The sequence below is a fragment of the Myotis lucifugus genome, unplaced genomic scaffold (genome assembly GCF_000147115.1).
Source record: "Myotis lucifugus unplaced genomic scaffold, Myoluc2.0 scaffold_285, whole genome shotgun sequence".
NCBI lineage: Eukaryota > Metazoa > Chordata > Mammalia > Chiroptera > Vespertilionidae > Myotis > Myotis lucifugus.
Window position 1 is genome coordinate 627140 of NW_005871333.1, and position 12138 is coordinate 639277.

Here is a 12138-nt window from a genome sequence, read left to right on the forward strand (position 1 = left end):
GGAAAGGAGGGAGAGACAGAAACATCAAAGTGAGAGACACATCAATTGGTTGCCTCCTGCACGTGCCTTGTCTGGGGATCAAGCCTGCAACCGAGGTACCTGCCCTTGACCTGAATGGAATCCAGGACTCTTCAGTCCAGGGGCCGATGCTCTACGAGCCAAACCGGCTGGAGCTATGTATCCTTTTTATTTCTATTTGTGCCTTTTATTTTTCCTTTGTCATTTTTTGCCAGAGTTGAAATCTATCACTCCTGTTAAGCAATGTAAAATTCTACTGCAAATCCATGAGAACTGGTTTACAGTATGTGGATAAATATATTGAAGAATGAACAAATGAAAGTCCAGTTTGGCCTAGAACACTGGCAGGCAGCTCTGGGGTGGGGTAGTTGGCCAGGAGCAACGTCCCCTCGGCCCCCAGGTGGAGGGCCTGCCACGAGGAAGGCACCTCAGGAGAGCCAACCTGGCTTTTCTGGGACTGTCCACAGATCTGCCTGGGACCAAGTCTCTCTTGAGGGGTCGAGAGCTTGTGCAGACTTGTTTCTGGGCAGCTGGACAGGGCCAAGCAAGGGTAGAGACCAGGTGTGGGAATCAGCAGTATCCTTTGGACCGTAAAAGTCCATCTTGAATGTTCTATTTCTAAAGCCAAATAGCGGCATTCTTCCTCTAGCCCCCAAAGTGAAGGTCTCAGAGCAGCAGGGAGAGAGATGCACACGGTCTCCCTTGCTGCTTCTCGGCCCTGGGGCTGGACAAGGGACAGACTGCGCCGTAGGGATGAGAAGCAGCAAGGAGAGGATGTCTCCCACCCTGATGAGCACGAGCACAATGCTGCCACCTGCAGACACGCCAGGGACATACATGACTTGAAATCTCACGGAGACTGAGTTTCCCGTTTCTCCTTAGAAGACCTGTGCATGGGAAATGAAAGCTCTTTTCCTCTCCTGGGAAGGGACTGGGGTGGACAAGAGCAGCTGCAGAAAGAACAGGAGCCCAGATTCTAGATGCAATGACACATTTTATTCCCTAGGAACAAAGATATGTGGGAAGGAAACAGGAGCATGAATAACAAGCATGAATAACAAAATGATACTAGGGAGGTGTGGCTCAGGAGTCAACATGGACACTCCACAGTGGAGCTGGTCATGCCCTGGTTTCTTAGATTAAATCTGCGCCACTCCCAAGTGCCCATTGGATGTGGGGCTGGAGGCTGCGGGCGGAACGCTTCCCCTACTCTACACAAAGGAGATGAATGTACCTGTCTGTTCTGAGAGGCCTCCCAGGAACACCAAAACCTCCCTCTCAAGAACGGAGGTAGACAGATAAGAACAGAGGGGCCTGTGTGTCACCGATAACCTGAAAGCAGGCACAGCGGCCCTGTGGCTGGGTGCATGGGAAGTAACAGCACTTTGTGGTGGAGGTGGTCGACCTTGCCAGAACAGGCCCATGGCAGTTGCAACCTGCACTGCGGGCTCCACTCACTTCAAAGGAACTTGATCCTCTCCCCAGAGGATGCCCTTCTATCTTCTTTTCTGGCAACACCCTGTCCCACCCTCACACCTCCAAGGCCTGACAGCTCCTAGCACAGACCCCTAGGATTACAGAGTCCTTTGGTGTGGGCCCGGTCACCTGGCCATCCAGCCCCCTGCAGTACACATCAAGTAGTGCGTCCCTGTTCCACAGGGTAGACTCAGGCTGGGCCCGAGTCCAGATCACAGTGAGGTCTCCTGGACGATGAAGGTGGGGCTGCTGCCTGGGTGAAGGGGACCTTTGATAGGCTCTGCCACGGCCTCCTTGTCTCTGATGCCCTTCAGCATCCCATTACTCATCTTCTCGGGGAGCACTGTGGTGTCCCCAAAGAGGCCCTGCAGACACAGAGCAAAGCGAGTGAAACAGGAAGTAGCAGACAAAGGGCTGGGGAAGCGACTCAAACAGAAAAGGTGAGACCCTGCTCTGAGCCCAGCTGGAAGGGAGAGCAGCACGAGGGGAGGGGAGAGGAGAGGCCAGCACGCGGTGCACTCTCCCCACTCAGACCCCTCTGTCCACCAGGCCAGAGCTCTCCTGAGGCAAATACCAGAAAAAGGGGTGCTGGGTGGGGGAGAAAGCAAAGGGGTGGAAGGGAACCCGGAAGGTCCGGCGGTGGTCTGGAGAGAGAAGGAGGGGGCAATGTGGGCAGTAAGGGCGCTACCTGGCTGTGGCTTTTGCAGCGAAGTCGCTTCTGGCAGGACACAGGCAGGAGGGCAAGGAGTTTTGGCACCACTGGGTAAATGGTCCGAGGGTTCAGGGTCCGGCCCCGCATTCCCCCTGAAGGTCAAGGCGCTTGAGTTTTACCAGGTAACCAGTGTTCACAACCCAGAAAGCCCTCTGTTCTCAGGGCTCCCAGCTCCAGCCCTGCCCACCTGCTAGAGCTCAGCCAAGAAACCTGATGGTTAAAGATACCAGGAGCCCAGAAGGCAGGGTCAATTCTCCCCCCAAAGTCCGGATTCCCTGAGCGCCCTCCCTGTCCATCCCGCTCCTGGGTGATGCCCCCCACACCCTCTCACCAGTGAGGAGACTGACAAGCAGGCCCACCACAATGACTGTGGTGGAGTTGTGAGCGCTGTACCACATGTAGGACAGGGAGTAGAGCCGCTGCAGTCCCGTGGGCCTGAGGAGACAGGGGGAGGACAATTCGGTGACAGGGTGTTCCTTGGCCACCTGGCTCCGCTCACCTGCAGGGACCTAGGATCCTGGGATCCAACATTTCCCTGAGGTTTCTGGTGGCCCATTCCTTATCAGGGCCCCTGGGAAACCCCTCAAAAATGAGCTAGTCTCCCTAAGACTCCCCAAGGAAAAAGACAGTGAGGCCCAACTCACCTGGAGAGGGTGGTCGAGGGCATTGGCGTGGTCATGGCGATGGTGGACAGATTGCTAGGCAGGGAAAAGTGGGACCCATTCAAGGGCAAGGGTACCGTGCCAGAGCCCATTCTGGTCACGATGCTCCCAATGCCGATCCAGAAGGCCATGATGAGTCCAGCCAACAGGCCCACAACGGCACCCTGCCAAAGACGGCACACTCTGGTCACACTGCCAGCCCTGCCAACCTCCACACCAGTTCCCACACTCATGGTGACGGCTCCCAGGTCCGTCCCTGCATGGACAGGGGAGCAGATGGGTCACTCACAGGAGGGTTGGCGCAGGGGAAGAACATCCCAAGGCAGAAGAGTCCGAGCAGCGGCCCCCCCACCATGCCAAAGATGCTGATGGCTGCCTGTGGAGAGCAGGGTTGGGAAAAGAACACTTAGGCTCAGAGACGCCAGCCTCACCAACACTGCCTCAGAGCCCCAGCTCTCCCACCGGGAGCCCACCCCATGCAGGATTCCAGATGTCAGGAATGGGAAAGGGAAAGTGCTCTGGGCTCTGCTCTGAAGTGGATCCTGAGAGGTCTCAGAGCCAACAACGTCCCAGGAATGACCCTGGGGCTTTCGGCTACTTGTATCTGTTTCCAGCTAAAGGCAGCCCATAAAGCAGACTTTCTGATGCCTGCCCCAGTCATTCCCTTCACAATAGCTACCTCCTCAATTTCCAGTTTCAATCTGCTCCTTCTCTCCCCGCAAATTGCTTTCTTCCCCCCACAGTCATTACCTGCAGCACTGGTCCCATCTGGGAGGAGATATAGGCCATTCCCAGGCAGAGCAGCCCATAACTACAGGCTGGGAAGAGAAGGGAGGAAACAAGAGGTGAGTCAGCACACCAAAAAGGGGAGGGAAGTAGAGCAAAGCTCCTTCCCCACACAAATCACTGCCTGTGTCGTTGGAAACAGGGCACACACTCCATGCCCCAACTCCGGTCCCTCCCGCCCTGTCCTCACACCTGTCTGACTCAGAGACCCCGGGCAGTGCCCTCAGCTGCGCACGAGGTGGGTGCTTCACTCGGCAAGCAGCAAATGCTGAGCCCCGGCTAAAGGTGGGGCTTTAAAGCAGACGGTGACAGTGCTTAGGGCGAACCCGAGAAAGACGCGACTGAGAGGAGGAAGCATCATCTCACCAAGGATTCTGGAAAGCATGGTGGCCCGGGCTTCTGAGAACTGAGGGAACCAGGGTCGAACCAGGTCTTCCATCGTAACAGTTGCCAGTGAGTTAAAAGCAGAGGATATGGTGCTGAAAGGAGGAAGAGAAAGACAAGGTGCTCTGAGAGAAGCAAACCAACAAGGGAGGCTATTGAGGGACAGTGCCCTGGAGGTAGAGGACGGTGCAGCCAAGAAACCTTCCTCCCAGGTGGCAGCCCAGGAAGAGGCCCCGGGGGCAAGGAAGAGGCGGGGGGTGGGGGTAAGGACACGTGACCTTTTCTGCGTGGGGTACAGGTTTTATTCTGTAGATCAACTGCTTTATAAATAAACGAAGACTCCTTTGTCAAAGGGAGCATCTCCAGAGAGGACGTGCTCCGTCCTACACGGAGGGGCTGCCCCTCGTCACCCAGATGGATGGCATAACGAGGGATCGTCCCCTCTGCCCCTCACCCTGTACTAAGCAGGGTCAGCTGTGCCGAGCCCGAGGGGAAGGGTCAGAGATACCTGAGGGAGCCACTGAAGAGGCAGGCGACGAAGAGCCCAGGCAGGCCAGGCAGGCCCCTCAGGAGATCCATCACAAAGTACAGCACGAACTGCGGGCAGAACACAAGTGCACAGCTCCCTGAGGGGAGCCCTTCCCCAGAGCAAGACGCACAGGAAGCCCCCTGTACGTGCCCCAGCCGGTCTGGATCATCAGGAAGAGGGCCAGGCACTGAGACTCTGGGAAGAGGAAGCACTGGCCACCTTGCTGAGCCTCTTTTCTCTATGAAGGGAGGCTGTTGGGAGGGTTACATGAGACCAGGTGGTGGCAGCTCCCAGCAAGGCATATGTGCCCCTGGTGAGCCACCCAGCAGGGTCAGCAATGTGATCAGTGATGCTGGGGTCCTCACCAAATGCACAGAATCCCAGAGTGGAAAAGAACGCAAATCCACTTGCTGCCCAGGGTGGGAGTCCTTTCTGCAGCTGCCCAGACACTCCTCTTCAGGGGCCCAGTTGACCCTTCCTGGCACAGAAGGCGGCCAGGAAGGCCTCCTCACCTGGTCGGGCGCTGCCTCCGACTGTTGGGTGCTCATGGGATACTCCTTGTAGTAGGTGAACATGACCAGGCCAATGAGGCAGCTCATGCAGAGGACCACCTGCTGGCAAGGGAAGACCGCATAGCAGGAGCTGCAAGAAGCCAGGGGAGAGAGGGGCTTAACAGATACCCTCAAGCATGTCCCTGAGCCCCAAAAAGCAGACTCACGTCCTGACCCCAATGGGGGGCTGTGAGCTCTGACATCCTGTCCCTACCCAGCCTGCCTCCACGGACCTAGGGCCCTCTCTCCCTCCAGCCCTTGCTCCCGCCCTCCTGTCCGCGCACTCACAGTATAGCAGCCTTCTCCGTGCGGGAGCTGAGGTAGCGCTGCACCTGCGCCTGGTTCACCCCATACAAGGAGAGCATCATGAAGACACCCCCGAAGGCCAAGGTCCAGAAAGTGTGCCGCACAAAAGGGTCCGGATCTAGCCTGCAGTAAACGCCACCTGGTCACTGTGCCATAGTCCCAGAGAGACCCAGCCCTCCTCACTCTCCTTCAGCGGGGCTCAGAGGGGAGCAGAGACACCACTGTGAGGGCTAAGGAGCTGCTGAAGGCAAGCACTGGATGGACTCAAGGGATGGTAGCAAGTTGGAGGGAGGGCTCAGTTCTCCAACCTAGGCCTAAATACAACCCGACCCTCCTTAACCACCAGCCACACCGTGATCAGCCCCCACCTCTGCAGTGCCAGCTTCCCACCTCTCTCGGTGCCGCACCTAAGGCTTCCACAGCTTGCCCTCTGCTCACACTCTAGGATAGGTCCAGCTCCTAGGCACAAGAGACCCCTAGGCACGAGGGGTGTACTTACTCGATCCCAGAGATACGGCCATGCTGGGAAGCCACATCCCACACACGCTCCAAGCCGCCCACCTTGGCCGACCCCACAATGATAACCGCCAGCTGCCCTAGGAACATGACCAGTGTCTGGAACACATCTGTCCAGATGACTGCCTTCAGCCCACCCTGTAAGAAAAAGCGCATGCCTGACACCATGTCTTCAAAACCATCCACCACTGAGGACACCCTACCACCAGCAAGGGCACTAGACTGCTGCCAGGGGCATAATTACTGAGACCCCGCTGACATCATTTCGACCCCATCCCCTACCTTCATATGCCATCCCCTCTACTACATCCCACCCACCATAATCCCATCCCATCTCCTATATCTCATTTCATTCCACCTTCTCAACTATATTCTTTTTTGGGTGTGTTAATCCTCACTCGAGGATATTTTTCCACTGATTTTTAGGGAGAGTTGAAGAGAGAGGGAAAGACAAAGAAACATCGATGTGAGAGAAACACATCAATAAGTTGCCTCCTGAATGAGCTATGACTAGGGCCTGGGCTGGGAGGAGCCTGCAATCAAGGTACGTGCCCTTGACCGGAATTGAATCCGGGACTCTTCGGTCCCGCAGGCTCAACTAAGTTCTTATCTCATCTCCTACCTTCTTATCTCATCCATCCCTTCTTTTCCTTTTCTTCCCATCCTCTCTCCTTACTTTATCTCTCCTCCCTCCCCTAAGACTATTGCACTTACCAGAGCAGTGTAGACAGTACAGACAATGCCTAGGGTCAGCACTGAGAGCCAAATATCAAAGCCAGTCACTGTAAAGAGATAAAAGTCACATTTCTGTCTCTGGAAGAGGATTGCCAGGAGGGGAAGCCACAGAAGCCCTGGTAAGGCAGGAAGCACCTGGTCACCTGCCCCTCCCACAGGAGCTTTCCCAGCCTGGGAGCCAGGGGCTAGGACTCCTCACCTGCATTGAGCGCCAGTGATGGTGCATAGAGCACAACCCCCATGTAGATCACCTGTTGGGTAGGAAAAGGAGAACGTGAGGGGAAGAGATGAGGGTGGGCACAGGAGGACAGATGGACCTCAGCTCCAATATCCCAACGGCCTCCTCTCCCCTAGGCTCACTACCCTTCCTTCTGCCAAAGTTTGGCTTGCTGCCACCCTGCTGTCCGTGCTGGAACTTGAAGGGATGCAAAGCAGGGTGCCTCTGGGGCTTCAGTAACCCTGACCCCATGTGCCAGTTTGAGAGCAGGGAGGCTCCAACTGCCTCAGCAGCCTGAGTTCAGGTCCCCCTCCCATGCCTTGGGCTCAATTCTAGCCTCAATCTACTTACCATCTGAAAGATGAAGGTAATGGTCCCACAAACCCGCACAGTCTTATTGAATCGGAGCTCCAGGTACTAGGTAGTATAAAAAAAAAAGAAAAAGGTATTCGTCCCTACTCCACCCCCCACAATTTCCCTCAAGAGGTCCAGAAACACAAGGGAATATCCAATTCATATCCACTCTTGGCCCCGCTCGTACAGCACCCTCCTCCCCCAATCTGACCTCACTTGGAAAGAACCTATGAACACACGATATGGTGCTGTCACTCTCACTAGCAGAGGTAATCTGGGGCTCCAGATCCCTCATCTGTGCCCTGTTCCTCCTCTCCTTCCCCAAGTACCTGAGGTTTCAATGTGCCCCTCCCTCCCTCTCTGCTTACCTCATAGGCACTGGTGAGATGCAGACGGTAGAAGACAGGGATGAAGATGTGTGCAGGGATCAGCAGCCCCAGGAAATAGGAGCAGCCCAGGAACCAATACTGGGTCCCAAATCGGTAGATCTCGGACGGCACACCCAGGATGGCCACAGCTGACTGGAAGGTGGCCAGCAGGGACAGCGCCACGGGAAGGCAGCCCATTTTGCGGTCCGCCATCTGCAGCTGACCAATGGTATGCCGGCCCCAGCCACGACAGGCATGGTAGAGCCCAATGGCAAGGGAGAGAACCAGCAGCAGGGTGAAGACCACATAGTCCACAGGGGAGAAGGCAGTGGATTTTACCGTGCTTGTGTTTGAGGCAGGGGAGAGAGGAGCGAAGGTGGTCACCCCCACTCTCATGTTCTATCTATGACCTGCAGCCACTTGCTGCTCCTGGGGTCTGGGCTGCCACTTGGCTGGGCAGTGGCAAGCAAGTGGCTACCACCTGGCTCTCAAGCGCGTTTCAGTCTTCCTTCTCCACCAAGTGACACTGTCCAGGGTGGCCTGCAAAGGAATCAGCTGCTAGTCAGGCCTATCGTGCTTTCGCAGCCCCCCACTCCCAGGCCTGTGAGTCCCACACCCACCAAACCTGGACCAGCCACTTCTGTGGCAGACCTTGAAGGTCTGGAGGTCTTCATATGACAAAAAGGAGAGAGGAAGCAGCCAATGTTATAGACTAGCAAGAAGCTAGGACACTTCCAGGACAAGTGGAGCAGGGAAACTGAGACAGAAGGTCCCAGGGCGCTCTCCCTCCAGGGAGCATGCCTGTGCCATTCCCTTCCCCTCTCTTCCCCCACAGGCACGTATCCTCTAACTTCTAAGGGACCCCATGAGACTTGCAACCAGGGGAGCAACGGGCAGCAGCAACTTGTCCTGGGTTACCCCCCTCCCCCCGCCCCCAACCTGTCTCCAAGGCCCTCTTTCCCCTCTTTTCTCAGACTTCCCAGTGAGCCAAAGCAGTCCAGCCAGGCTCTCCTATTGCTTCTTCTATGCCCTTCCTTGTTTCACTGCCCAAAGTATGTTTTTACTGCAGTCAATAAATTCTTGCTTGCTTTTCTACACTTTGTCTCTTGATTGAAATTTTTCCTTCAAGAGTCGAGGTCTCCTCCTCTCCCCAGTAACACCAGGAGATAACTACTTGGCCAGCACCTTTTTGAGTACACACAGCTGTGAAATATAAGAACCTTCTTAGGTCTCCACCCCATATCAAAAGAAAAATCAACTCTAGCCCATGTTTCTGCCCCCACTTGTAGGCACAGACCCAGTCACTACAATATACTAAGCCAGCAGAGCCCAACCTGGCGCCACAGCCCAGTGGGGAAGAAGAAATGGAGACTAGTAACAGCATGGTTTCCTCCATTCCCCCTGACCTCAACTCCCACTTCCCATGATTCCCAGTTTCATCATGCTAACAGCACCTCTTCTCAGCACTGATTCCCAATGAGATCATCTCCATGGCAGCCCCAAACTCCATTCCAGGCATCGCTAGGTCAACCACTCCATTCTCCCCAACACTACTAGCCCTGCCACTTATCTCTCAGCTACTCTACCTGCAACACCACAATCAATAGCAGATCATGGAAGAGAAGTGGGATTCAAAAATGAGAGGGGTTCCCTGCACAAAATGCAGGTGAAGCCACAGAAAGCATCCCTACTGCACAGCAGGAGTGGCCACAGCCCTGGCTGAGACGGGCTCTGGAACAGAACCTGACAGCGATGAATCAGTGGCAGAGCCTGAGGAACAGATTCCACACAGGCCACCACAAGCCCAGCTGGCAGCAGCAGCTGAAATCAATGAAAAGGCACGGAAGGCTATGTCCAAACTGGGTCTTCAACAGGTTACAGGGGTTCCTGGGGTCACTATCTGGAAATCTAAGACTATCTTCTTTGTCGTTATAAAACCAGATGTCTACAAGAGCCCAGCTTCAGATATCTACATAGTTTCTGGGGAAGCCAAGATCAGGATTTATCTCAACAAGCACTGCTAGCAGCTGCTGAGAAATTCAAGTTTAAGGTGAAGCTGTCTCAAACATTAAATAAAATACAGACTCCAGAAAAAGGTACTTAAGAGAGAGAAACCAAGATGGCGGCATCGGTAAACACCTGAAATTGCTGCCTCTCACAACCACTTCAAAAATACAACTAAAAGACAAAACAGACATCTTCCAGGACCACAGGAAGGCTGGCTGAGTGGAAATTCTACATCTAGAAGGAAAGAGAAAAGCACACTGAGACTCAGAGGAGGTGTGTAAGTAAAGTGCAGAGATACGGAGGCGTACGCGGAAAGAGCTGGCAACTGAGGATGTGGCTGTCTTTTTCAATCGGGAGGGAGTCACAAGCTCCCGACGGCTCTGAACTCCAGTTCCTCGAGTCTCTGGGGACCCAGACTCATACGGGGAGAAACTGGACTGTCTGGCATCAGTCGGAACTCCAGGGCGGCTTTCTCTCAGAGGTGCTTGCAGCAATTACCGGGACACTGAGACACGGGGCCTCTTAAGGTAGGACTGAGGAGCAGCCATAGCTGTTTGCTCCGCCCTGTTGATTCCCTGAGACCCCGCCCCATCCAAGCTGTGAGCAGAGGCTTTTGTATATGAATGGGCTGGCCCTTTGAGATCTAAAATTACCTAACAAACTGCAGCTGGGTCAGAAAGACCCAGAACATCCAAAACAAGGCCCAAGGCCCCACAGCAGCTTGCATTGCTTCACAGCTGGGCCTCATTTGGGCACCTCCAAAACCCAAACAAGGAAGAGGAACCTGCAGATCTCTCCATAGCTCCTGCTGGGTAGCCTCAGGCAGAGGCTAAATTAGCACCTCCTTAGGGATCCAAGAGCCTGTGTACCCAGTGGTCAGAGTGGGACCATCCAGATTACAACTCCTCAGATCCATAAGAAACACACTCAGGGAGCAGACTCAGTGAGCACCAAAGCCCCACTGAAGCAAGTCTTGCCCCAGAAGGGTGTCTTCAGCACAGAAGTTCTCCCACTGTAAACACAGCTGATTTTCACAGACAATTGGCCTGGAGGTCAATTCCTCCCAGTGATACCAACAACAATCAAAGCTTAACTACAACAAGACTGTGCACACAGCCCACAAAGGGGTGCACCAAGAGTGTCCACCTCAGGTAATTGGGGAGGCTGAGCCACTGGGCCCTATAGGACACCTAGCACACAAAGCCACTCTACCAACACAGGGAAGCATAAAAAATGCGGAGACAAAGAAACAGATCACAAAATACAGAAATGGAGGAAAGCAAACTACTGGATATAGAGTTCAAAACCACAGTTATAAGGTTTTTCAAGAATTTTCTAGAAACTGCCTATAAATTTAGTGAGACCCTCGAGGATATGAAAAAGGACCAACTAGAAATTAAGCATACACTGACTGAAATAAAGAATAATATACAGCGATCCAACAGCAGACAAGAGGGTCCCAAGAATCAAGTCAAAGATTTGAAATACGAAGAAGCAAAAAATACCCAACCGAAAAAACAAAAAGAAAAAAGAATCCACGCCCTGACTGGTTTGGCTCGGTGCATGGAGCATCGGCCTGCAGACTGAAGGGTCCCAGGTTCGATTCCGGTCAAGGGCATGTGCCTTGGTTGCGGGCACGTCCCCGGTGGGGTGTGTGTAGGAGGCAGCTGATCGATGTTTCTCTCTCATTGATGTTTCTGACTCTCTATCCCTCTCCCTTCCTCTCTGTAAAAAATCAATAAAATATATTAAAAAAAAAAAGAAAGAAAAAAGAATCCAAAAATATCAAGATAGTGTAAGGAGCCTCTGGGACAACTTCAAGTGCACCAGCATCAGAATTATAGGGGTGCCAGAAGAAGAGAGAGAGCAAGATATTGAAAACCTATTTGAAGAAATAATGACAGAAAACTTCCCCTACCTGGTGAAAGAAATAGACTTACAAGTCCAGGAAGCGCAGAGAACCCCAAACAAAAGGAATCCAAAGAGGACCACACCAAGACACATCATAATTAAAATGCCAAGGGGCTAAACTCAAAGAGAGCCTCTTAAAAGCAGCAAGAGAAAAACAGTTAGTTCCCTCCAAGGGAGTACCCATGCGATTCTCACCTTCTTTCTCAACACAAACTATGCAGGCCAGAAGGGAGTGGCAAGAAATATTCAAAGTGATGAATTCCAAGAACCTACAACAAAGTTTACTTTATCCACCAAAGCTATCATTCAGAATCGAAGGTCAGATAAAGAGCTTCACTGATAAGAAAAAGCTAAAGGAGTTCATCCCCCCCAATCCAGTATTATATGAATGCTGAAAGGTATTCTTTAAGAAGAGGAAGAAGAAGAAGGTAAAGATAAAAATTATGAACAACAAATACACATCTATCAACAAGTGAATCTAAAAATCAAGTAAATAAATAATCTGATGAACAGAATAAACTGGTGAATATAATAGAATCAGGGGCATAGAAAGGGACTGGACTGACTTTCTGGGGGGGGCGGCGAAGGGGTGTGGGGGGGGGGGAG

At 53.2% G+C, this 12138-nt stretch overlaps 1 protein-coding gene across 1 annotated transcript in view; it reads right to left on the reverse strand.

Moving 5' to 3' along the window:
• Positions 1-1071: 1071 nt before the first annotated feature.
• SLC5A6 (solute carrier family 5 member 6) overlaps positions 1072-12138 on the reverse strand; it is a 14775-nt gene continuing 3708 nt past the window's right edge. The window contains exons 3-17 of the mRNA XM_014465286.2: positions 7615-8154; positions 7244-7309; positions 6875-6926; positions 6655-6722; positions 5924-6078; positions 5407-5547; positions 5080-5209; positions 4547-4635; positions 4021-4133; positions 3619-3686; positions 3158-3244; positions 2851-3032; positions 2538-2641; positions 2183-2298; positions 1072-1859 (exon numbers count right to left, since the gene is read on the reverse strand). Of these exons, the coding sequence (XP_014320772.1) occupies positions 1707-1859; positions 2183-2298; positions 2538-2641; positions 2851-3032; positions 3158-3244; positions 3619-3686; positions 4021-4133; positions 4547-4635; positions 5080-5209; positions 5407-5547; positions 5924-6078; positions 6655-6722; positions 6875-6926; positions 7244-7309; positions 7615-8010 (1920 nt within the window). The 5' untranslated portion in view covers positions 8011-8154 and the 3' untranslated portion in view covers positions 1072-1706. The remainder of the gene's footprint in view (positions 1860-2182; positions 2299-2537; positions 2642-2850; positions 3033-3157; positions 3245-3618; positions 3687-4020; positions 4134-4546; positions 4636-5079; positions 5210-5406; positions 5548-5923; positions 6079-6654; positions 6723-6874; positions 6927-7243; positions 7310-7614; positions 8155-12138) is intronic.